The sequence below is a fragment of the Patiria miniata genome, unplaced genomic scaffold (genome assembly GCF_015706575.1).
Source record: "Patiria miniata isolate m_02_andy unplaced genomic scaffold, ASM1570657v1 HiC_scaffold_5, whole genome shotgun sequence".
NCBI classification, from domain to species: Eukaryota; Metazoa; Echinodermata; class Asteroidea; order Valvatida; family Asterinidae; genus Patiria; species Patiria miniata.
In genome coordinates, this window is record NW_024037072.1 from 35420203 (window position 1) to 35445736 (window position 25534).

Below are 25534 nucleotides of genomic sequence, written 5' to 3' on the forward strand. Positions count from 1 at the left end.
CTTTTAATGTTTCATTGGTTGAACGTTCAAATTCCTCCCATATGCATGCGCAATGCACTACCAGTGAAACAGTATTTCATGGTCCGAAATTTACACTTCACCAGCCCCGCTGCGTTTTGCGCGACATCGCGCAGTACGCGCGACGCGCACGCCAATGTCCCTATCAGGTAACGAGTTGTGGAGGGGCATTCCATATTATAGTCAGAGGGGTGTTTCGCAAAACACGATGTAAAATTGTTGAACAAAATGGTTGACAACCGGTTTGAGTCTGGATGGGCGATAATTAGCCTCGGCTTCGCCTCGGGTAATTATCGCCCATCCAGACTCAAACCGGTCTTAAACAGAATGTTATTGTGTACAATCTTTAGGATGAATGATTAAAATGGCTGCCATTGGGAAATTCAAAATTGCAACCCTAAGGGCGTTTAGGGGAAAAAATGGGACCAAGCGATTTTTTTTACTTGTTGAGGTGTCCACATGTGTTCCTGAGAGTTTCCAAGAATATATACTTGAAAGGCATATGGGCTCCCGCAAGCCCACTTTTGGAATATGCCCCCTTTTAATGAAAAAAAGTGACACACCCCCAAAAGGGAACTTGTTTTATGATTTGGCAGGTAAGCATTCTGTCCACCTAGTTTACTGTACTGTAAGGAAACAAAACCAGAAACATCCCAACAATTTCCGTTACAGATGGGGCGTCCACGATTGCTGGTATTTACACACACGTGTGGGTGTGCATGCACATACAGTGTGCGCGCATTCTTAAGCCCGGTTCACTCAGCGCGAAAGCGAAAGCGAAAGCGAATTTGTGACGTCATGGCAAGTATTCGCGCTGCGAATTCGTAAAAGTTGAACACTTTTCAACTCGGGCGAATTTCGCAGCGAATGTTTCATGACGTCGAATTTGCTTCGCATTCGCGTTCACGTGGAGTATGAACCGGGCTTACTACGGCGCTGAAGTGGAACGCGCGCTCAAGTGTACCTTGTCGTGTGCTTCTGGAAAGCTATAAACGAAGTGATTTTCGTGAGTTTTGTTTTACTTATATTTTAAGATGCCGCCTTAAGATGGAATTTTGCGTCAGGGTGATATAAGTCAAATTATAGGTTTTGCCCTTCACCGACGTTTAGGCCAAAACAAATAATCGGTCTTTGGTCAGACCGAAGTTCCGGAATTGAAGCGGCGAAGCGGGGGTTTTTTTGGTTTTTTTTGGTGGCTTTTTTTTTTCAAGCTTGAAATGTACAGACAAGGTGGGTACTATTTTGCTATTTTGTGTCTTCATTATACATTGGTGTCCTCCATAATTTGCCTTGGTACTCTTTATCATTTGCCTTGGTGCAATTTCCCCATTCCTTGGTGCTCCTTGGTACACAAATTTGAGGAGGTGCGGCAATAGAGGGCGCTGTTGTAGCTTCCGTGTGAATTTGAAGAAAAAATAAAGGTTGACGCGCATGATTGAAATCAACGCGCGCACTGACCAGGGACCGAGTATTTTTTGTTGCCTTAAACACTGTATACTCAGTGTGTTACCGCCCGAGTGAAAGTTGGAAAAAATGTACATCAGATTCAAACCAGCCAACCGATCCCGCTAGCTCGGTGGTCGATTGGTAAGACATCTGCTCCAAAAAGCAGGAGGTCGTGGGTTCGAGTCCCACCCGAGGGATTTTTTCCAACTTTTACTCGGGAGGTAACACACTGAGTATACGGTGTTTAAACATCGGTGAAGGGCAAAACCTATAATTTGATGAATATCCTTGTTACACCTGCAGCGCACGTTAGTATGTATTTTCCGAGTGTACAACATTTCCAAGTATGCATCACCCTTCACACAAGATGTATGTGCCGGCAACCTCGCTTCCAAGGTGTCGAACAAGATAAGGTCCACCTATCAGTCGGTAACCGTGGGAAATTTCATTGGAAATGAATTTATATTCATACTTTAAGTAATTTCAGATTGTAAAGGAGAATCTAAATTTAGCAGAATTGATATGGTGATTTGGGGATTTCCAGTTAAATTGTGAGTGTACACATAAACTCGCAGATTGCACTTAAATGGATGTTTGTAGAATGGTTCGTATGAAGTCATTTAGAAACAATTCGAACGATTTGACCATTCCACCGATAAATCTGTATCTTTTCAAAAAGAAATATCATTGAAGATCATCTCGTCAAGAGGAGTAAAGATGGACAGCGAAGATCAGCACAGACTAACATCACAGAGTGACAGACCCCACAGCCAGCCGCATGGAGACGGTAGCCCGACCAACAGTACAACATCACAAAGCTCTGACGGGAGTGAGGAAATGACATGGTCAGAGGAAATGACAAGGGTATACGAGTCGTCTCATCAGGCGCAGGCAGGTGACGGTTGCCCAGGGCCTTCCGACGAAACTCGGAGTAGAACAGATAGCGGTGTTAGCCTACTTTCATCCCCGAAAAGGCACATCCGTCATTCACCAAAAAATAGACTAAGCACTCTCGATGAAACTCGGAAGGGCAGTTTCCCTTCACAGCGGAATACGGTTCGCTGGAGTACTATAAGTGATGACAGTGCTATCGACGTGACCAGCCCGTTTCCTTTAAGATTCTATAGTAACAGTCCAATTGAGAAAAGGGAGGAAACGAATTTGCATAAACAGGCTAACGACAGAGAGGTAGACAACGACAAAGACATACCAGACAGCAACACAGATTGCATAAAACACAACTACGACAAAGACATGGAACATGAAAATAGCAATGACATAGAAAACCGCAACGACAGAGATACAGACGACACAGACAAAGAATACAACAGCCACATTGGCATAGAGGACAACAACGGCATATACATAGACAACAACTGCAAAGACATGCAGGACAGTGACACCGATTACATTCAACACAACAACGACAAAGGCATAGAACATAACAACGGTAAAGACATAGAAGACCACAATGACATAGACATACACGACAACGACATAGACGTGGAAGACAAGAAGCACAAAGATAAAGACAACAATGACACAGATGACAACAACGACGTAGGTTCGACGGAAACCGTCGATTCAATTTCTCCAACTGACGAGGTTGAAAACGCGGGAAGGGGACGCCCACTTCATGAGATAGGTCCAATGAACCCTATTGATTCGAGCTCTCAAATAGACGAGGATGAAAACGCCGGAAAACGACCCCCAAGACCGAGCATTGTCGATGAAACTCGGAAGGGCAGTTTCCCTTCACAGAAGAATTGGGTCAGCTGGAGTACTATAAGTGATGACAGAGCTATCGACGTGACCAGCCCGTTTCCTTCAAGCTTAAGATTCTATGATAACAATCCAATTGAGAATATGGAGGAACCGAAATTGCATAAACAGGCTAACAACGACAGAGAGGTAGACATCGACAAAGACATACCAGACAGCAACACAGATTTCATACAACACAATAACGACAAAGGCATAAAACATAACAACGGTAAAGACATAGAAGACCACAATGACATAGACATACACGACAACGACATAGACGTGGAAGACAAGAAGCAGAAAGATAAAGACAACAACGACACAGACGAAAACAACGACGTAGGTTCGAAGGAAACCGTCGGTTCAATTTCTCCAACTGACGAGGTTGAAAACGCGGGAAGGGGACGCCCATTTCATGAGATAGGTCCAATGAACCCTATTGATTCGAGCTCTCAAATAGACGAGGATGAAAACGCCGGAAAACGACCCCCAAGACCGAGCATTGTCGATGAAACTCGGAAGGGCAGTTTCCCTTCACAGAAGAATTGGGTCAGCTGGAGTACCATAAGTGATGACAGAGCTATCGACGTGACCAGCCCGTTTCCTTCAAGCTTAAGATTCTATGATAACAATCCAATTGAGAATAGGGAGGAACCGAAATTGCATAAACAGGCTAACAACGACAGAGAGGTAGACATCGACAAAGACATACCAGACAGCAACACAGATTTCATACAACACAATAACGACAAAGGCATAAAACATAACAACGGTAAAGACATAGAAGACCACAATGACATAGACATACATGACAACGACATAGACGTGGAAGACAAGAAGCAGAAAGATAAAGACAACAACGACACAGACGAAAACAACGACGTAGGTTCGAAGGAAACCGTCGGTTCAATTTCTCCAACTGACGAGGTTGAAAACGCGGGAAGGGGACGCCCACTTCATGAGATAGGTCCAATGAACCCTATTGATTGGAGCTCTGAAATAGACGAGGTTGTAAACGCCGGAAAACGACACCCAAAGCTTATGCGGCGTTTCACCGGCTTTTTCCAGAGGATGTGTTTCTGTAGCCACAGATTGAAGTCCGACACCTGCAAAGAGTCTTTCACAAATCAAGGCTTTGCAGGCGAAGACTTTGATGATTCCCGCCAGTCAGACTTCCTTGCACTAGTTACAGGAAATCCTGTTGCCCAACCCTTATCATCCCAATCCTCAATTGATCCTGTATATTCTGATAAAGAAGTCATCAGTCCTGACCAGACTACAGCCATGGACGCACTCAAAAATGTCAAGCTCGAAAAAGAGAATTTGCTGGACTTATTTGACTCTACGTGTCAGCAAGCAAAAGGAATGGGCTATGATGTAGTTGGGCGCGTTGTTCAGTTTGCTAACTTTGCTGCCGCTGTGTTGGATAGTCGAGGTGGTATTCTGTCTATTGACGCTTTGGGTGTCCATCTGTACATTCCACCTGGTGCCATACCAGCTAAGGAATCTCCCAAGAGAGTCTACATGTACGTTCAAGGCCGCAACCACCTCACTCCGTATGTCCAGTGCGGGCCTTCAAGATTCGAATTCAGGAAGGATGTCATCTTGATCTTACCCCACTGCGCAAAAGACGCAGTAGATACCAAGTTTACCTGTGTGAAGTCTTCCTCCAGTGGAAACCAGACGATTGAAGGAGGCAAGGATGGAAATGTGATCGTCAAAAGTAAATCCATCTTGATGACCATGCGCCACTTCTGTGGACTTACAGCCTATGGAAATCCCAAGGCTAAATACATGGTAGCATGTGTATTCATCAAAGACACCAACGATACCAACGTCATGGTTCGTGTTCGACTATTTGATGACACAAAGGCCAATCTTCAGGTGAGAACAAAGGTTTACTACAGGTATATTTCGGTATCAAAGCATCGGGCTTCATGCGTTTTATAACCAGCGGCTTCAATGAATCCCAAATTTTGACAATAATAAACCATAATGGGTTAGAATTAAAGGCCTCCTCTTCCAAAACGAAGAGAATTTACATCTTTGCATAATCACACGGCGGTCTTCCGTTACTGGCATCGTACCGTGAATTTGTTTTCGAGACATACCTTGACTCAATCCTATTTTCAAAAAAAACAACGTTAAATAAAGTTGTCAAGAATACGTGTTCCCAAAAACGTATAAAATTTGAAAATATTTAGGAGCAATGCTTTTATTTCCTGGACTAATTTCTTGGACACAAGGTGGACGTAGCATTTCCAGTCATCATAATAAACCAAATAACATTTTTATTAATGTTCACAGATAACAATCAACTGTAACATACTTCAATCCGAGATACGTTTACACAACCGCGTTATTATGATTTTGATCGAAATTTGTGTTTTACAGGAAATTCAGACAACGGAGACGAGAAATGGCTTCGTCCGGGTTGATATGCCAGGAATTTTGACAGTGAAGCGCACCGACCCGGAGAAGGACGTTAGGATTAACCTGATGTGCTCAGATACAGATTGTTGGGAAATCACAGAACCGAAAAGTGGTTGGCAGGTAAGGAAGTCAGCGGGATGATCTGTTCGTCCTGAGGGTCAGTCAGTCCAATGGTCAGGCGGTTGAACAGTTGGTCGGTTTTGTTTGTCTTTTCATTCGGTCGGGTGATCATTTCCAAAGTCATTATTGAAGTCATCAATTTGCGGAATTGGTTGTTCTATCAAATAATCGCCTTCCCACATTGATTAACTATTTGTGTCGTTGGAACACCATAAAACATCCATTGTATGTTCTTTTCTAATATAAGGCGATTCAACACTCGATCTTGTGGCGGGAGTGTGGTCCAGATAACGTGCCGTCGTTTCCGTCGAAAATATTCAAGGCTAGCATGCGAAGATCCACAGAGAGGGCGCCCTTTGATGGTTATCTAAAAGTCTTTCAAGAGGGTCGAGAGGAGCAAAGTGTTGATTTCGCACTGACTTATTCACTCAATGTTGCCAAGGCAACCAGTCCCAGACAAGTGAGTATTTTCTTTTTCCTCAGGTAACTTGTGCCATAATAATTTAAATGGACTTTCCAGCAAGCCAAAAAGACGACGACTAATGCGAACGTATATTGAATACAAAGGTGATACTCGCTGACATGGTCATTCTTTTGATCTTAGATCACTGAGGAGCAAGTCAAGGAAATCTGTCGTCAGCAGATAATGGAACAGTTGGGAGGTTCCGTCACCGAGACCAGACTGCTGGATGAAGAAACACTGAGGAAGCTCTGTGAGCGCCTGGATGAGCCTAGTCCTATTGGTCATGACTGGCGCATCCTTCCGGAGAATCTGATGGGATTGAAAGGTCACGGGCACGGCTGGGTGGAGAGAATTAAGACAAGAGCAGCCAGCGGGTTCCTAACCCCGCAAAGCCCCACCGAGCTCGTCCTCGATGCGTTCTTTGCTACGTCAAGGGAAAGCGATATGGGTAACAGGCGCACTTTGCAGGAGCTGAAGCGTGGTCTGCACAGTCTGAACCGACTAGATGTGCAGTTTGCCATCAAGGTCATCGATGACCAGATATGCCCCGACCCCCAAGTAACAAACAATAATAATAAAACTACATGTACAATGAAGTTCGAGAAGGAAGGAGAAGTGCCCGAAATAAAATCCGAACAAGACCAATCGCAGATGTCTAGGTCGCAAAGTTGGGAGCAGCCACCACAGAGGAATGCCACTGCGATGAATGGCACACGGGATGATCTTGATATGGATAGAGCAAGTTCTACGAGTGATCTACTCTCTTCAGCATTAGACCCTAAAGGACTCGATAGCAAGAAAAGAACAGATAGTGCCTATGAAAGTTGCACTCGGCTTGACACTGACGGAGACCATTACATTCAGTGAGGCAAGATATAGGGTCCGTTAGTGAAGGTTGTTAGAACTGAAAATGTAGTACCCAACGGATAACGTATCACTGACCTATAATGTCACAAAAAATTGACCGATATTGTAATAGCTGCTACTACACTAGCGGTCAATTTTTGTTACATTAACGATTAGTGATACAATATCGGTCCCTGAATTTGTGTGACGTTATCGGTATCTGTTGGTTACTTTATTTAATTTAATGAGTGTTAATACTTCGCGAAAACGAAAATCACTCGGCTTTGTAAAATACGCGCGGGTGTTACTTCGTGGTGTCGCTGACGAGACATCGGGCCGGGGGACGGCAAACCGAATGGCCCCTTAACCGATGTTATGAAAGATGTCAATTATTATGTAATGTGTGCTTAAGGCATGCTCACTTTTTTAAACAAACCTTTTATTTTTTTTCTATCTTTCAGATGTTGTTTGTGTATTAAAACATTCTGATTGTTTTTTAGACAAATATTTTGTCATCCCTATTTTAAATTCCCTCCTGATCAACATTACTCCCATTTTACCCAATCCCTCCTTTTTGGCCTAATTTTCCTTTTTTCCCCAGTTCAAGTGTTTCACACACAAAAAATTCGGTCACATACAACATGCAGTTGTTTTTAATTGTTTGAATTTTAAACTGTTTGTTATTCGAAACCGAGCAATAGGTGACTTATAAAATATTTCATGCAAAATAACATAATTTAATTGTTTTAATTACAATACCTGTTTCAATAACAAAACAATCGTCAGAACAAACCCCCCAAAAAGTCATCTGCTAGTATTCATGCTGCCTAAATTAAAATAATCCTTGATTGATTTCTTCTACCACAGGTTTGGGACTTTCAATTGTAAGACTTGATTATCTGTAAATTTTGAATTTGTTGAAAACTCCAATATTATTGTAACATACGGAGTTAAAAGATTTTAATCTAAGATGCAATTCGTTTTGAGTGTGCCTAGTGACACATGTAGGTGTATATAATCATGAGAAATATGAGCCTGCCTATTAGGACATAACACTTGATTTTAAAAGGCAGTGTGTCGGCAAGTTGGACGATGATGTGAAAAAGGCTGTAGCCTTTAAGTGACATTTTATGTAAATCTTGTAGAAAGTGTAATAGACTAAGTGGTGATTTAGATGGTGTACTTATGAAAAATGCGGGCTGACTTCAGTGTTGTTATTGGTTTAAAACAGTCAGTTATTTTGACCGAAAAATGCAAGCCATAAAGCGATAATCAGATCTACTCATCAAATGCAGTTGTATACTGGGAATAGTTGAGTAATCAGCTATGCAAGCGAGTCTTCCAATTTCAAGTCTGGAAAGTAATTAAGCTAAAGTTAAGACCATGGGCTTGATAACACTAAATACCTGCTATATCATGTCTGAAATGCTGCACTAGTTCTTGATCTACAGAGCAGTCGGGTTTCAAGTAAACAAAAGGGATATACAACGTTGATTTTACTTCAAAAATGTTACTTCAAAAATATGCCTGCATTTCATGTTTGTTAGGAAAACTCATTAATTAATCAAAAGGCTATATGGCGATTATTCAGTATATGTATTTCTGACAATATGTACCATTTTGCTTTATTAACTTATGGTAGAATATAACCAAGCATTTGTTGGCTGATGTAATGTGGGACGTATTTTTAGCTCCTAAATAATCATGACGTTTCACACAACCAGCTTTTCTCCTTGGTTGTTCAAAACTCCATGTCCCACATCACACCGGACAGTCACTAGATATAAACGTATCAATTTAGTAGTACAAATTGATTACTTAGTTTTTATGTTTATATGTAAGTGTATATAATCATGAGAAATATTAACCTGCCTATTAGGACATAACACTTGATTTTAAAAGGCGATATATGTGTTGACTATTTCAAGTCTGGAAAGTAATAAAGCTAAAGTTAAGACCATGGGCTTGATAACACTAAATACCTGCTATATCATGTCTTAAATGCTGCACTGTTTCTTGATCTACAGAGCAGTCGGGTTTCAAGTTAAAAAAAAGTATATTACGACGTTGAATTTACTTCAAAAATATGCCTGCATTTCATGTTTGTAAGGAAAACTCATTAATTAATCAAAAGGCTATATGGCGATTATTCAGTATATGTATAATTCTGACAGAAATGTACCATTTTGCTTTATTGACTTATGGTAGAATATAACCAAGCATTTGTTGGCTGATGTAATGTGGGACGTATTTTTACCTCCTAAATAATCATGACGTTTCACACAACCAGCTTTTCTCATTGGTTGTTCAAAACTCCATGTCCCACATCACATCGGACAGTCACTAGATATAAACGTATCAATTTAGTAGTACAAACTGATGACTCAGTTTTTATGCTTTCATGTAAGTGTAAATAATCATGAGAAATATTAACCTGCCTATTAGGACATAACACTTGATTTTAATAGGCGATGTGTTGGCAAGTTGGACGATGATGTGTAAAAGGCTGTTGGCTGTAAGTGATATTTTATGTAAATCTTATGTGATTTAGATGGTGTAGTTATTGTTTAAAAATTCGGGCCGACTTTAGGGTTGTTATTGGTTTAAAACCGTTGTTTTGACCTAAAATGCAAGCCATAAAGCAATAATCAGATCTACTCATCAAATGCAGTTGTACACTCTGGGACTTTTTGAGTAATCAGCTATGCAAGCGAGTCTTCCGATTTCAGGTCTGAAAAGTAATTAAGCTAAAGTTAAGACCATGGGCTTGATAACACTAAATACCTGCTATATCATGTCTGAAATGCTGCACTAGTTCTTGATCTACAGAGCAGTCGGGTTTCAAGTAAACAAAAGGGATATACAACGTTGATTTTACTTCAAAAATGTTACTTCAAAAATGTGCCTGCATTTCATGTTTGTTAGGAAAACTCATTAATTAATCAAAAGGCTATATGGCGATTTTTCAGTATATGTATTTCTGACAATATGTACCATTTTGCTTTATTGACTTATGGTAGAATATAACCAAGCATTTGTTGGCTGATGTAATGTGGGACGTATTTTTACCTCCTAAATAATCATGACGTTTCACACAACCAGCTTTTCTCATTGGTTGTTCAAAACTCCATGTCCCACATCACATCGGACAGTCACTAGATATAAACGTATCAATTTAGTAGTACAAATTGATTACTTAGTTTTTATGTTTTTATGTAAGTGTATATAATCATGAGAAATATTAACCTGCCTATTAGGACATAACACTTGATTTTAATAGGCGATATATGTGTTGGCAAGTTGGACGATGATGTGTAAAAGGCTGTTGGCTGTAAGCGACATTTTATGTAAATCTTGTAAAAAGTGTAATAGTCGCTGGTGATTTAGATGGTGTAGTTATTGTTTAAAAATTCGGGCCGACTTTAGGGTTGTTAGTGGTTTAAAACAGTTGTTTTGACCTAAAATCCAAGCCATACAGCGATAATCAGATCTACTCATCAAATGCAGGTGCACACTCTGGGAATTTTTGAGTAATCAGCTATGCAAGCGAGTCTTCCGATTTCAGGTCTGAAAAGTACTTAAGCTAAAGTTAAGACCATGGGCTTGATAAAACTAAATACCTGCTATATCATGTCTTAAATGCTGCACTGTTTCTTGATCTACAGAGCAGTCGGGTTTCAAGTAAAAAAAAGTATATTACGACGTTGATTTTACTTCAAAAACATGCCTGCATTTCATGTTTGTTAGGAAAACTCATTAATTAATCAAAAGGCTATATGGCGATTATTCAGTATATGTATTTCTGACAGAAAATGAACCATTTTGCTTTATTGACTTATGGTAGAATATAACCAAGCATTTGTTGGTTGATGTAATGTGGGACGTATTTTTACCTCCTAAATAATCATGACGTTTCACACAACAAGCTTTTCTCCTTGGTTGTTCAAAACTCCATGTCCCACATCACATCGGACAGTCACTAGATATAAACGTATTAAGTTAGTAGTACAAATGATTACTCAGTTTTTATGTTTTATGTAAGTGTATATAATCATGAGAAATATTAACCTATTAGGACATAACACGTGATTTTAATAGGCGGTGTGTTGGCAAGTTGGACGATGATGTGTAAAAGGCTGTTGGCTGTAAGTGACATTTTATGTAAATCTTGTAAAAAGTGTAAAGTCACTTGTGATTTAGATGGTGTAGTTATTTTTTTTAAATGCGGGCCGACTTTTTGGTTGTTATTGGTTTAAAACAGTTTTTTGACCTAAAATCCAAGCCATAATTTAAGCGATAATCAGATCCACTCATCAAAAGCAGTTGTACACTGGGATTAGTTGAGTAATTAGCTGTGCAAGCGAGTCTTTCGATTTCAGGTCTGAAAACTAATTAGGTTAAATTTAAGACCATGCGCTTTATAAAACTGCAAGACTGCCTAACTAATACCTGCTGTGCTACGTCTTAAATGCTGCACTGTTTCTTGGTCTAGCGGTCGGGTTTCAAGTTTTAAACAAGTATATATGACGTTATTTACGTCACAAATAATTTCATTTTTGTTAGGAAAGCTCATTAATTAATCAAAAGGCTATATTGCGATTATTCATTATATTTGTTACAGATATTAATCAAAAGGCTATATTGCGATTATTCATTATATTTCTTATAGAAATTTACCAATTGCTAGAATGTAACCAAGCATTTGTTGGCTGATGTAATGTGGGACGTATTTTTCCCTCCTAAACATTGATGACGGTTCACTTTAACCAGCCTTGCTCCTTGGTTGTTCAAAACTCCATGTCCCACATCACATCAGACAGTCACCAGATACAAACGTATCAATTTAGTACAAATGGATTACTCAGTGAGTTTGAAAACCCTTCAAGACATCTTGTTCAGTGTATATTCATCACTTGCATGAAGGTCATTTGCTAAGATTGACGCAAGTTGGAGCGGGTTTTTTTCGGGGGGGGGGGGAATTCATTGTGGAGCCTGACATTCATAGTATTTTGATTTCATAGACTGCAATAATGACACTTTTTAAAGCCTATTTGTAGAACACGTTAATTCTGAACAATGTTAAGATTTTTTGCGCAGTATGAAAGAAAGTCGGTTAGTGGTATCAGGAATAACTTGTTAAAAAGTCTAGCATAATGTTTTGCCTTTCGTTCTTTTTTTTATTGAGCCATTATGATAATGGATCGGAACCAGTACATGTTTAATGCAAACTTGTTGGTAATAACAGGCTTTCTTACGATGCCTAAACGTATGACAGATATCCACTACATTATGTAAACATGTCGTAGATACAAGTGGGGACAATTTAGTGTTTACAAATAAACGCAATAGAATTGTTGTTCACGAAAAAAATAATAACTTGTTTCCGTTAAGTTGGCGACGAGTTTGGATAACTATAGTCAGTGGTCCAGAGTAAACAGAAATATTCCCCCACATACTTTTGTGGTTCGAATTCCATCACGGGTGAACATTATTTCCTGTGAATGTAAGATACAAAGGCCTGTTTACGGTTCAGTGCCGACGTTCACATTGGGGTTTTCCCGAGCAAATCCCTATTTTCCCCAATGTTATTTTAGTCTAAGATTGCGGTTTTTTTTCAACACGGCCTCTACTTCTATAGGTGTCCATTATATTTGTCATGTACTCTAAAATGTCAAGGATATTTAGTGCAGTGCTTCGTATAAGTTGTGTAACGCTAAAATATTACTTCCGTAAATTAAATAAAATTCGGTGAGGGCAATTCGCAAGCAATAGGACTGAATTTACCATTTAATATGCAATGACAAAAGGGAAAACACGGACTTTCTTAGGCCAGAGATAAGACAACAGACGTCATCTTCATCATTCTGTTTAAGATTGAGGGCGCTAGCCGTCTTTTTACAGGCATGACGTAATGTTTGATAACCTTTTGTTGCTTACCGGGTACTAGGCGGATGGGGCTCAGTTGACGCACAGTTTGTGGGTCCCAAAAAACACACACAATGACAGGCACAGGCGCTTCAGGTTTAAGGTTATTATAAAGATATCATGGTTTTACAGCCGAGAGTCGTACAATAGGAGCTGCAGAACAGGTTCTCGGACTCCCTTTTCCGTGAAAACAAAAATGTAAAATATGTCTAACTTTACGTCAAAGGGCAAAATCTCAATATTGAGAGAACAAAAAGGAACAAAAAGAATTTATTGTATTAAACAAATAAACCACAATGTATTCGAATTTGGACTAGTGAGCGCCGTGTGCAAACATAGTACGTTCGCAAATCGCACTTTATAGGCCTAAACCCCAACATTTCTGATTACTTTAAATTTGATAAGATTCTTCACGTACAGTAGTAGGATTAAGTACGGACCCTCTCGTTTAGATCGCGACGACATGCACCAAATTAAATCAGCCTTAACCATGGGAAAACATTATCCTAGCTAGTTGCCAATGCCCTATCTGAGGGCGCTGTTGATTTTAAAACTGAAACTTTAACCATAGTCCCCTATCGACGAATCCGGGCGAGAGATCGCGATACACACATGAGGCCCCCTTCAATGGAGAAACCATTGTGCACGCTTTTGTTCAAAGCAACCGACTCATAACGGAGAATATGAAAAGCTAGCACAATGCTTTCGCCATTGGAGACGCTGTGATGGAAAGTAATAACCGGTAATCTGAATTGGTCTATAAGCCACGGGTATCAACCTATAAGCTAAGACTACATACAAAACCGGCATGAGCCGCTGTCCCCGAACCTTTTCCACTTTTCAAGCCGAATATTTGGATTTGTTGCCATATATTTTGCAAGCAGTTATATTCACTTTTGAATGAAACAAAAGAAATCAAACACATGCATGGACAAAAAGAACGACCATCCATCTCAGAAATATACAGCTGATACAATTCTTCATTTAAATAAATTGTTGTAATCTAAAATATGTTGTCTCCAAGATTATCAAACTGAACCAATCATTTCGCGGTACGCATAGGCCTATTACTATGCGAAAATTAAATTAACACTTCTGCATATTTTGCTGAAAGTTTGCATACAAGTCATGTACAAGTCAATTGCAATCATAGACAATCTTATTACAATCACAACTTACTGGAAGAAACTCAAATAATTACAAATCAATAGCAAAATTCATGGCCATTACTCCAATATTACTCGGCTAAAGTATTAAAGGCTAATAACAGGTTTTTGTTCAAAGATTTCGACCATTCTTTTCTTTTAGCATTTCACAGTTTATCTGAATTAACAAATGAAATTTTATTACTAAAGAACTAAAAAAGAAAGAAAAAAAGCTGCCATGTTTCTTAGTTGTTTATAGTGTGCATCTTTTTTCCTTTTGTTTTTTACCTTTCAAACCATGCCCATCCTAGAATGTAAAGACTTTCTTTGGTTGGACATTTTTTGCCAACAATGGGTTGGCAAACTATGGAGGGTCAATGTTGCATTTACAGAATCGGATTGTTGAAAATCCAAAATCACCAAGAAACCCTACCAATGACAATAAATTTGCCTCTTTCTTACTAAAAGAAGGCGCCAATGATGATTTTTAAATTTTGTTGCCAACCACTGGTTAATTTACAAAATGGCGCTCAATTTTAAAGGTCTATGAGACTTTTGTGAGATAATTGATCATCATTTACATGTTTTGTTCAACGAAGAAATGGTTTAACTTTCCGGCCATCAATCCACACTCGGCCTATTGGAGAAGCTGCATTGCAGCGGTGTCTGGATGGCACATTGTGGCAAAAAAACACTGTACTTAGTGTAGGCCATCAACCTGGGGGTTTGGTCAGTATCAAATGAGGGGAATAATGCTCACTGTGATTTTTGGCAAGGTATACTCCCATGTAGTTGGAAACTATGCGCTAGCATTCCAACGACAGCTTTTTGGGTACGATCACTTAAAAAAAAAATGGCGGCCAAAACATGCTTGTTACCACATATAATTAATCCGGTAAAAAGCATATTAGTGGCCAAAATTGTATTAAAGGTGATAACACCCACAAAAACTGCCACCGCTCACACTGCAAAGCTATCACACATTTTCCAACTCTAGATGTGCCTACCTTGCCAAAAATTGCTATGAACATTGCTCCTTCCGATCATTTGATACCGGTGGCCCAATTTTTGGACCAAAGCTGATAGCCTACTGCTACCTTTGCAGCAATCTTTAATTCATATCATTGCTCCATTCGTTTTTAATTAACACAATTAAACATTATAAAAATGAATATAACATATAAAATATAAAACTAATGATAAATAAGACAAAGTTGAAATTTTATATAAAGAAAAATATATTTCCGATTCTGTTCTAGCTTAAATTGACCTAAACTATAAACTTCAAATTTTTGTTCTTCTTAATAAAACAAAAAGTTGTTTAATTGTTGACCTACGACAAGTTCCATTGCAACTCTTTTTAATCATCTTTCACTTTCTGGAATTTCAACTCATATTTTTAACACTGTACAATCCGCAAATATAAACCATATTTTTTTCTTGATGTACGACGCGCATACATAACCTTTAAGCCTAGTCTAGAAAATAACAGCAGATTTTTTTCAAAAACACCTGTTAAATTATATGCGAAGCAAAGCACACTGATAAAGAATTCTGTTTTCTAGGCTTAAAAATAAATTATTTGTATTGTTTTTTTTTTCTTCATCCAAAAGAAATAATACGCCCAATGGCTAATTTTATAGATTTTAGGTAAAAAGCAAAAAGTCCGTTTCTAGACCGATCAAACGTTTAGTTTTCTTGGTGTTCACATAAAGTGAACGTAACTTCATTTCACTGCACATTCTAGATTGTCTTGACATCCGTTAGTACACATTATTACACAGAACACAAAACGAGTTGAACAAATACTTGCAAATAGTTCCATTCCGAAGTTTGCCAAGGTTGGTTAACCCCGTAACCTTTGCGAAATACACTCCCCGTTGAACTCGTTTCATATTGGATTCAAAAACAGGTTCGGATGAGCTCTTTAAACACTCCTCTGCGTTTTGGGCATTAAACTGCTTAAAGGTAGCTTTATGCCTCAACACTTTTACACTACGTTTAAAGTAGTCAGACCAGGTTTGAAACAAAAATGCACGAAATGCGGAACCATGCTCATCTGGTGGGGATGCTTGCCATTCTAAACTTTTCAGGAGTGCATTCTCTAAGAACGGATGACCTCTCTCAAACTTCATAAAAGAAAGATCGAACGCATTCTGCTCCTCACTTCCCCAAACTAGAGCATTTGTCATCCAGTTATTAAGTTTTCGTAAGAGGATAACATCTGCGTCAATGTATACCCCACCCCAGTTGAAAAGTACGGCCAATTTTGCAAAAACGTCTTTGTTTAACCCGGATCCATATCTCTGTAGATTCTGTACATCCGTTTTATTTTTGAACAGGGCAGTATCGATGCTTGTCCTAAGTGTCTGTACTTCAATAGTGTAACCAGCCTCTGTTAGTACATCAAATTGACCTGGCTGTAAGCTATCACTATGAATGATAACCCTGGCGTGAGGATAATGATAAAATATCGATTCAATCGTCCGCCATTTTGGCCAGTTGAGGCTTGTGTGGTTGCTGGTACTGTTTATAATCAAATGTAACACCAATTGAGCTGCCATGTCTTCACCGGGAACAGAGAGGGGTAACAGGCCAAATTTACGAGCGCCATCGTACATAACTTGATCCTGTCGAATCACATTCCAGTCTGTGGCTCGAAGGCGCATGCGCAAGCTGACGTCAGGGTTTAGCGGGGGCTTCGTCCAGTTAAAATCACGTAGCCACTGTTCAATCGATTTTTCTGACATGTTGTAGGCATCTATGGTGTGGAAGAGAGGCGTAAGTCCCGTGACACGGGGAGAAACGATGGCGCGTGCTGCATTGCCCCCAGGCATGTGATCGGAATTGAGGAAAATAACCGGTGTTCCCATGGCAACACAGGGAAGTGCGCAGTGGACACGCTGTGTAATAACAACATGTGCCCGAGAGTATCTGTCTATCAAGTTGTATGCCGCTTTAAACCGTTCCTTGATGGTAGACTTGCCGTGACCAATACCGCGATGGGTGATGCGAATTGCTCTCTTTTGAATATCCGAAGGAAGGAGGGCAACGAAATCTTTCTTAACGTCGACCAGAAATATTTCGCCTGAATGCCTCTTCTGGACATTTGGAGTTTTGATGAGGAGTGTGAGACAGCCAGAAAAGAAGGCATCAACGTTGATTTGCCTCAGGAACTCCAATGTGCTAGTATCCCTACATCCTATTGGTGCTCTAGCTTGAAGGTATTTGGCTTGTGTCGTGAATAACGGCTTTACAATACGGTGAATATGCAAAGACAGCAGGATGGGCTCGATGTTTGGCGGTGGCGGCCAAGTCATCATATGATACCCGTACCACGCGTTTAGAAACATACGGGTGTGATTATCCTTTCTTGATTCATCAAAGTTATCTCTGTCAACAAAACGGTCAACAAAAGGTAAGAACTGTATCCCCGGGAAGCCTTGTATCTGGTCGCCTAGGTTTGCCGTCTCCGATCCACTCACTCGCCGTGCGTATGTAAGTGTTCCAAAATGGCGTCTTCTTGCGTCAACTACAGAAATTCTCTCGAGGTCGTTTGCTAGGCCTGTAGGACAATTAGGGACTCCAGACATGCAGGATTGGCTGTACATATCACTCACCACTGCCTGAAAATCAAACTTCTGCAACGAGCCTGGCTTTGCGTTGGTAATATTCCGAGTGTAGTGGCGGCAAAACGCCTTGGTAAGATTTGCTATGAAACCACTGTGAGCTGGAAACTGAGATACACTAAGAATCCCGTGTGTTATAGTTTTTGTGAGGTTTGTCTCAATACTGACCCAAGCCTCTTGATCCGCTGGGGCAGTAAACTCGCTTAGCTTGATCAAGGGATCGAAATGAATGCCACCATGATGCCATAGCAGAGCTAACCTCACCGCCTCGTACACGTGATCTTCAAAGTCAACACCTGTCAGTATCTTGTGGATTGGATGTCGGACTAACCAACGTTCCAGAGAAGTCTTCTTAAAGATCTCTGGTAACACTAGAAACTTCCCTGTAACCCCTGTGTTGTCCAAGTCTTGCACTGCCTTCAGGCACTGGGAGCTACCGCAGAATACCTGAACAGTCGCACCGGGATTCGTACGCGAAAATGCGTCAATATTGTCTACAATATTGTACGGAATTGGTCTTTCATACACCCAAGCTGTAGTGACAAAGTGTTTTGCTGTGCCTTGGGCATGTCGCATGTGTAAGTGGCTCACGAGTGCAACTGGTTGAAAGAATCCCAGGAACCAACAAAACGAGGTTACACCAAAGACGAGGATGGTAAGAGAGAAATATTGCCTCATTTTAATCATCTTCATGGGAATCCGGCCTCCTTGATAAATGTAATGTCCAATTAAAATTACCAAAAGACCAGTGACTGTCCAGAATGTAAACGGTGTTGAGAAGACAAACATATTTGCCAGAATAACAAACATTCTCTTCATGAGGTTCAACAAAGCATGTACCACGGGACTGTATGCTTGGAGCACCGTTATAGAGGCGGCGTTGTAGATGAAGTGGAAGGTGGCAGAGGTGCAACTCTCCACTTGAGGTAGTTTACCTAAGCTGCTCATGCTCATCATTGCAAATGGAAGCAGAATCAAGACGCTGAAGTTGGAAATTGCTGCATATTTCTGAAGAGGACCCTCCCAAGACTCGCCCAGCATTTTCAGGTAGATGTTGCGTATCGGGAATGCGATGTTGGAGATAACTGCAGCACCAATTCCCCAGATATTGTAGGAGACCTCGCCTGAGATAAACAGACATGTGCCCACCACCATGGCGATGATTGAGAACAGCACATGGCGGGTCAAGTTGACACTGTTTTTGTAAAACAGCAGTGTGAAAACAAAGGTGAAGATTGGTTCACAGGATTTGATGACTTGAGTCAAGCTCGAACTGACTGCAGCAAAAGACGCATTAGTGGCCAGATTCCCGACTACGTTGCCAATAACTGCAAGTAGCATGTGTTTGGGGTTGATGGAAGAGACGGGGAAGGCAGACTTGCCACGGACCACCAAGAGCCACGTGTTGGCTAACAGCACCCCCATGAGGTGCTGTAGCATCGTCAATTCAATCCACCTGAGATCCTTTAAGGCCGGTGTCCAGGAAGTCAGACTGTTGATGGCGTCAGGTTCGATGCCACTGAGTGCTTTCTTTGATGCTATGGTGGCAACCATGTTAGCAATCCACCAAACTGCTACAAATACTACCACCGAATCCATGCTATTGGAGTATGCCTACCTATGCGAAATGGGATTTAAAAAAATAGTCCAAAGTTAATCACAAGGATAGAGTAATATCTTATTTTAAACGTGCACGACGTTTAGATATCATTGGCAGACTGTTTTCACCACTTTTATTTCGACGGTCTGGGTTCAAAAGATACCTTGACGAGAAAAAAATGTGTATGCCTTTTACATATTTCCAGCATTATTTAATGCCAACAAGATATGATGAGCCAAAGCTGTCAACGTCATACTAGCACAGCATTATAATACACACTGTTAGTGACAGTTCATTAAGAATCAGTGGTATCAATTTTGTCGATACAACGTTTTCGGAAACTGGGATAAAAGACGAGCACTCCAAAGGCTCTATTTTGGAGGACCAAAATGTTGTACCCCAAAAATCTTTCGAAGGATATTAACACGAAAACCACAATATTCAAGGTATAGTTGCGTGGACATTTATAATCTACTTTTTAAGTATCTTTCCAACTACTTGTAGGTATATTATCATTTCGTAAGAAATGGGTCTGAGAGCTAGAAAGGCAGCATCCCGTTTGAAAGTTTCCATTGAGGAAGTAGTAGCTATATCCTTATTTGTGCAGCGTAATTTGACAATGTTTACCGATAGAATTTGAATCTCTAATCATTTTTTACGTGTTTGATTCACTGATCTCAATGTTAAACAAATTTGGATGGCTGGTTGGCCATTCCAAGCCAGTCTTAATTGCGGTTTCCAAGGCTTTGCATCATGCGTTTATAATGAAAGTTAATGCGTTTACGTAAATCAACACCACTTTTTGAAAGTTCCGAGTTTGAAACAAATATGCATGCTCAGTGTGATTTAATTGCTAAATTATGGTGGAACAAGTCCTAAACTTCATGTCGGTGAAAAAAATTGCTGTTATTGATGCAGAATCGTCAATACTGGTCACTGGTAAAGCTCATCTACAAGTCGTGGAAAAATCGTTTGAAAAGGTCCCCAAATTACTTATCTCAATTTCTTGGAATCCTTACCGTTTCTATTTCAGGAGTAGTTGAACCATGACTGAACAAGGCCCATACAATGTATCATCTAAGTGTATTCAGAATTTCACTTTCATGTGCACGCTTGTGTTACACCTTCTACTATCACCAAGGTCAATTGTTTTAAAGAAACACAATACGTTGAGTAAATAAAGTGTGCATGTCCAAAAAGATATCTTATTTTTTTTAATATATTGTTCTTGGAGTGTTCATATGGCGGACGGTGAGTTCACTTCTAACAACAATAATGGGCTATCTAGAGTTCGATTGCTCATTGTCCATACTCTGCACAGACACAGTTCTCCCTTTTCCACTTTGTTCATTAGTAAATGATTATCGAATTGTAACTTTACAACACTCATGATCAGCCATATGATTGCTAACCGCAAAGCGTCGCCGTTGTTTGGCAAAACTAATCCGATTACGTACCCAAAAAAACATGGCATTTTAAACGTTGTGTTTCTCAGAAAACATGCTGGTTATGATTAAAATGTTACATTCTAACTGAAGAAGAAATTCCAAACTTCATGTCAGCGAAAAAAATCGCCGTCATCGATGCCGAAACGTCAATACTGGTTGCTGTCAAGGCTGACCTTCAAGTCTGGAAGAAATCGTTCGAAAACTTCCCCAAATGTATGTATTTATCCCAATTTCTAGGAATTTATCCCAGTTGTTATCTCACGATTAGTTGAACACTGATAACATCTAAGTATATTCCGATATTCAGCTTAATCTGTTGTTGTGGACGCTAGTGCTACAACGTGAACCATCTCCATGGAAAATTTCGAAGAAAATCTAAAACATTATTTGCCGACCCAACCCGTGTTCATTGTTCAGCAAAGCGCTGTAGACGCTACGGCTGATCGATTTCGGCCCAGCACACAATGATAACAGGCATATTAGCATATTCATTAGTGTCACTAGGCGTTGGCGCGGGACTCTGTATCGACTAATGGAAGCCGGCAAAAAGGGTGAAATCTGTTAATTAACAACTCGCGAAGGAGGCTTTTATCCCATTGTTTACTCCACACCGTAATGGATAGGAACCTCATTAATATTCGTGAGGCTTGAAAAGACTGATAGATATTGCGCACACCAGTGTTACAATTTTCAAAATTGCACGTAGCGAGGCCTATTTTTCCGATTTCAACGACAAGTAATAAACATATCACAACAACTTTTAAACATACTTGGATCATTATAGGGGAAATAAATCCTGAAAGTTGCATGAAGATACGGTCTTCCAAACTGGAGAAATTAATTTTCAAATATTTCATCCGCCAACGTGACCATGTCTGTGTACATGTAGTTTCATTCAAAATAAAGTGTTACGTAACCTTTAGAAATCGCCCATCGCAACCATATGGCTGTGATTTGACATCACTACGAATTACATGCCTGTACCCAAACACTACATAAAAAACACCAAAACTAAAAGCCTCAGATATTGACTACCATATTCCCTAGTTTACAATTTGTTTGAGATGCAGTTTCAATTAGATGCATTATATCGACCTCAGGTTGTTCATACGGGAAACGTTTCGAAATGGCATTTATCGACTTCAGGTTGTTGATATTATAGTCAGTTGGCTTGGGGTCAAAATCATCTCCCATTTGCAATTTCGGGTGCATTATTTGAAAATTTCAGGAATTTTTAATGAAACACTATAAAACCCAAAACCATTTGATGCCATTTTTGTCTTTCACCAAAAAGTATATTCAGATATTGTTATTGAGCCGAAATGAAGACGTACAACTGAATATCAATTTTCCATGATCTTTTTGTGAGTGGGGCTTCCATTTGGGAAAAGGTGCCAAAAAGCTCCAAATGAGAGACATATATCGACCCTTTTTGCAGTACATGAAAAAAAATAGGAATTTAGAATTGTATGTTGAAATACAAATTTGGTCGGACAGACTTTCTTTTTTTATGGGGCGGGGACACATTTCATAATTCGGGGGGGGGGGCTTTGGGAGAAATGACAAAGATATTACGCCATAAATCCAAACTCTTGTCATTTTCTATCTGAATTTGGCCTGCGCAGTCTAAGCGATAATCAAATTTAGAAGCAAAATTCCTATTTGTTTTTCGCTTTTTTGCAAGAGGAAGTACAGTTTTTGATCAAAATAGGGAAAGATACAAAAGCGTAGAATTTTGTTCTTAAAATCAATTTAGCAGGTAGAATATTCTTTGAAGGAAATCCAGCACGAAGAAAAAAGATATATTTAAGGGAAAGAAAAAAAAACAAAATATGAGTATATTTTGATGTAACAATCAAAGGTGTAAATTTCAGTTGTTTAACCCTAACTCCCTAGGGGGTGTGCAAAATTATATTGAAATTGGAGGATTCAGGACTGTTAGGGCTATTGAATATATAGCAATTCGAGATACTGTTACAGATGTGTACATGTCCTGAAAAAATGGTGCATGTAAACCCCTCCAATTTTGCTAATGTACAGCCAAAATTTTCTGTGGATGTTTACACCATCTTCAAGGTAATAGATTTAGCTTGAGAGTACCGTTTGTTTCATTGAGTTTGCTTTTGTAAATCCAAAGATACGTTTGAATAACGGCAAAGCCAAGAAACCCATTTTGTACCACTTTCTTTGAAGCAGTTAAAATCAGTATAGTCCTAGTCTAAAACCAAATCACTTTACTGTTAGTGATTTTAACATTTTTAAGCAGAGTGTGCAATATTTTATTTATATTTAATTGAACTCTTTCATTGAAGTTTTAAAGACGTGAACCTGTCTGTACTATTAAATTGTTTCAACATAAGAACAAAACCCTACATTGTCTGTGAATGGAATGTTTGTCTTACACCCGTAGGGATAATCTTATCAAAAGAGCCATACTGGCATTGTCTGATCTTTGAAGCACTCGCCTCCTAAAAGTGGCACAGAATTTTAATTTTTTTTTTGGCTTTGCGGTTATTCAAACATATCTCTGGATTTACAAAAGCAATCTTAATTAAGCATACGGTATTCTCAAGCTAAATCTGTAACCTTGAAGATCGTGTAAACATTTGCAGTAAATTCCGGTTGTAAATTGGCGAAAATGGCGGGGTTTACATGCACCATTACTTTCAGGACACCCTGTAGTAGTATAAACTGTTGTTTCGCCGATATCAGACCAACAAAACGACATAAAGTTGGGCTTTAGGTGAAATCACTCTGTTCCTCCCACATTTCAAAATTGTAGTTTTACGCCCAAAAACAATAACAACCAGCAAAACCTTTATAGGAACATTGACGAGCTTTCCATATATGTTAATTTAATGTCTCCATCAATCAAAATAATTGGGTTAATAGATTGTTGTTCTTTTTACTCATTATGCCAGATGTGCCCCGTTTTAGGGAAAAACAATGGTGAAAGGGCCCCAAATTAAAAGGGGAAGAATAGGTTTTGATTTGACATGTAAGCATTCTCCCGATTGGTCATTTTCTCTTCTTTTTTTCTTTGCTTGTCCGAAATGCAAAATAATGGCATTACAACGAAGCAGTAATGGCAAAGTTAAAGCTTATATAATTTTTTTATGACGGTGGAACGGTTATCAACCAACCCCTTCCCTTCCCCCACCCCTTCCCCCACCCCTTCCCCCCCCTTCCCCCCCCCCTTCCCCACCCCTTCCCCCCCCCCCCCCCCACCCCAAAAAAAGACCGGACATTTCCAGCTTTTGGGGTCGGTCGGATGAGGGCAATAAAACAATTGTTTTTCCGTTTTGCCTAATTATTAGTGATGACGTGCTATTTGGAGTATTTAGAGCGGACGAAAATGACCAACATTGGCGGCCAGTCAAGCTCAACCTAGCGCCATAAATATGGCAAATTTTCTGGACTACCTCCGTAAATAAAGGCCACACTTGGAACATGTACAAAAACATGTAGAACTTTGTCAAATTTTGATTTTCACATTTAGGCTTAGTTTGTAGTTTATTTTTGCTTAAGAAGCATACTCAACCTCTTTATAGGCTAATCAGAAACTACTGCCTTTTTTCAGATGTCTATTTTTCGTGAAATTTCATGCTGAAAGTTTGATACGCAAACGTGTGCAAACGCATCTGGGAATTTTCAGATTCGTTTGCACACGTTTGCGTATCAAAATTTCAGCATGAAATTTCACGAAAAATAGACATCTGAAAAAGGCAGCACTTTCTGATTAGCCTATAAAGAGGGTGAGTATGCTTCTAAAGCTAAAATAAACTACAAACTAAGCCTAAATGTGAAAATCAAAATTTGACAAAATTCTACATATTCTGTACATGTTCCAAGTGTGGCCTTTATTTACGGAGGTAGTCCAGTAAATTGGCCACATTTATGGGGCTAAGCTCAACCAACGACACCATGTGCAAAGCAAAACCCGGCAAATACACAACTCGTATAAAATATCCGACTACGAAAATGATCTGGATCAGCCAAAAATTAAAACAGTGATAAACTAAGAATGAATTCAGATTTCAAACATGTCAAAAACTCACGATTTTGGACAGCGAAGTGGAAGCAAGCGCAATCCTCTGCAAACTGACCGTGGATCAAATATATTTGCATATTGAAAGCGCGCGTTAATAAACACGTACAATGTACTCTGTAAGGCCCAATCAGCTGACGTGAATAGCTCGGTAGATTGCATACCAACCATTGCAATCTTATCAGCTGTGAGGGCGTTGCTGCTTTCAATACTGTACCGAGATAGTCCAACAAGGCGTTGTGTACAGTATACAAGCAGAAGCAGAAATAATACTGTGTAGTCTGCTGTTACTGTTGCATTTTAACGGCCTCTACAGTCAAAAAGATGGTGCAAATAAATGTATGTCATTAAAGTAGACTTTATAAAACGGCTATATATTTTGTTCAAACATTTCAATTCATAATTAACTTATTTACATCCAACAAACCATAGGAAGGCTCGAATACCAGTGAGAGTTCGGCTCTCGATCATGAATATGTACGAGGTACAGTAAATTTTGTTGTTGAAAAGCTAATGAACTCTTCTCTCCAAATATGTATCGGTATTTGCGATGTTTTTTAAGCTGTGAAAACACGTACCAGTACAGTCGACCGGTGTAGCGTGAATATCCGACTCCATGAAATGTGGACTCATTGGTAGTACTGCGCAC

The 25534-nt window shown here is 39.6% G+C and overlaps 1 protein-coding gene across 2 annotated transcripts; it reads right to left on the reverse strand.

The window, feature by feature from the left end:
- Positions 1–13977: 13977 nt before the first annotated feature.
- On the reverse strand, positions 13978–25289 carry LOC119741820. 2 transcript variants are annotated; one of them, XM_038217726.1, is made up of 2 exons: positions 24896–25289; positions 13978–19403 (listed from the first exon to the last, which is right to left on the reverse strand). In XM_038217726.1, exon 2 carries the CDS (start codon positions 19386–19388, stop codon positions 15924–15926), a length of 3465 nt encoding a protein of 1154 aa, XP_038073654.1. In that variant the 5' UTR covers positions 19389–19403; positions 24896–25289; the 3' UTR covers positions 13978–15923. The 2 variants fall into 2 exon arrangements, with proteins under 2 accessions (XP_038073654.1, XP_038073653.1); XM_038217725.1 differs by having other exon boundaries at positions 13978–19407.
- Between the last annotated feature and the right edge of the window lie 245 nt (positions 25290–25534).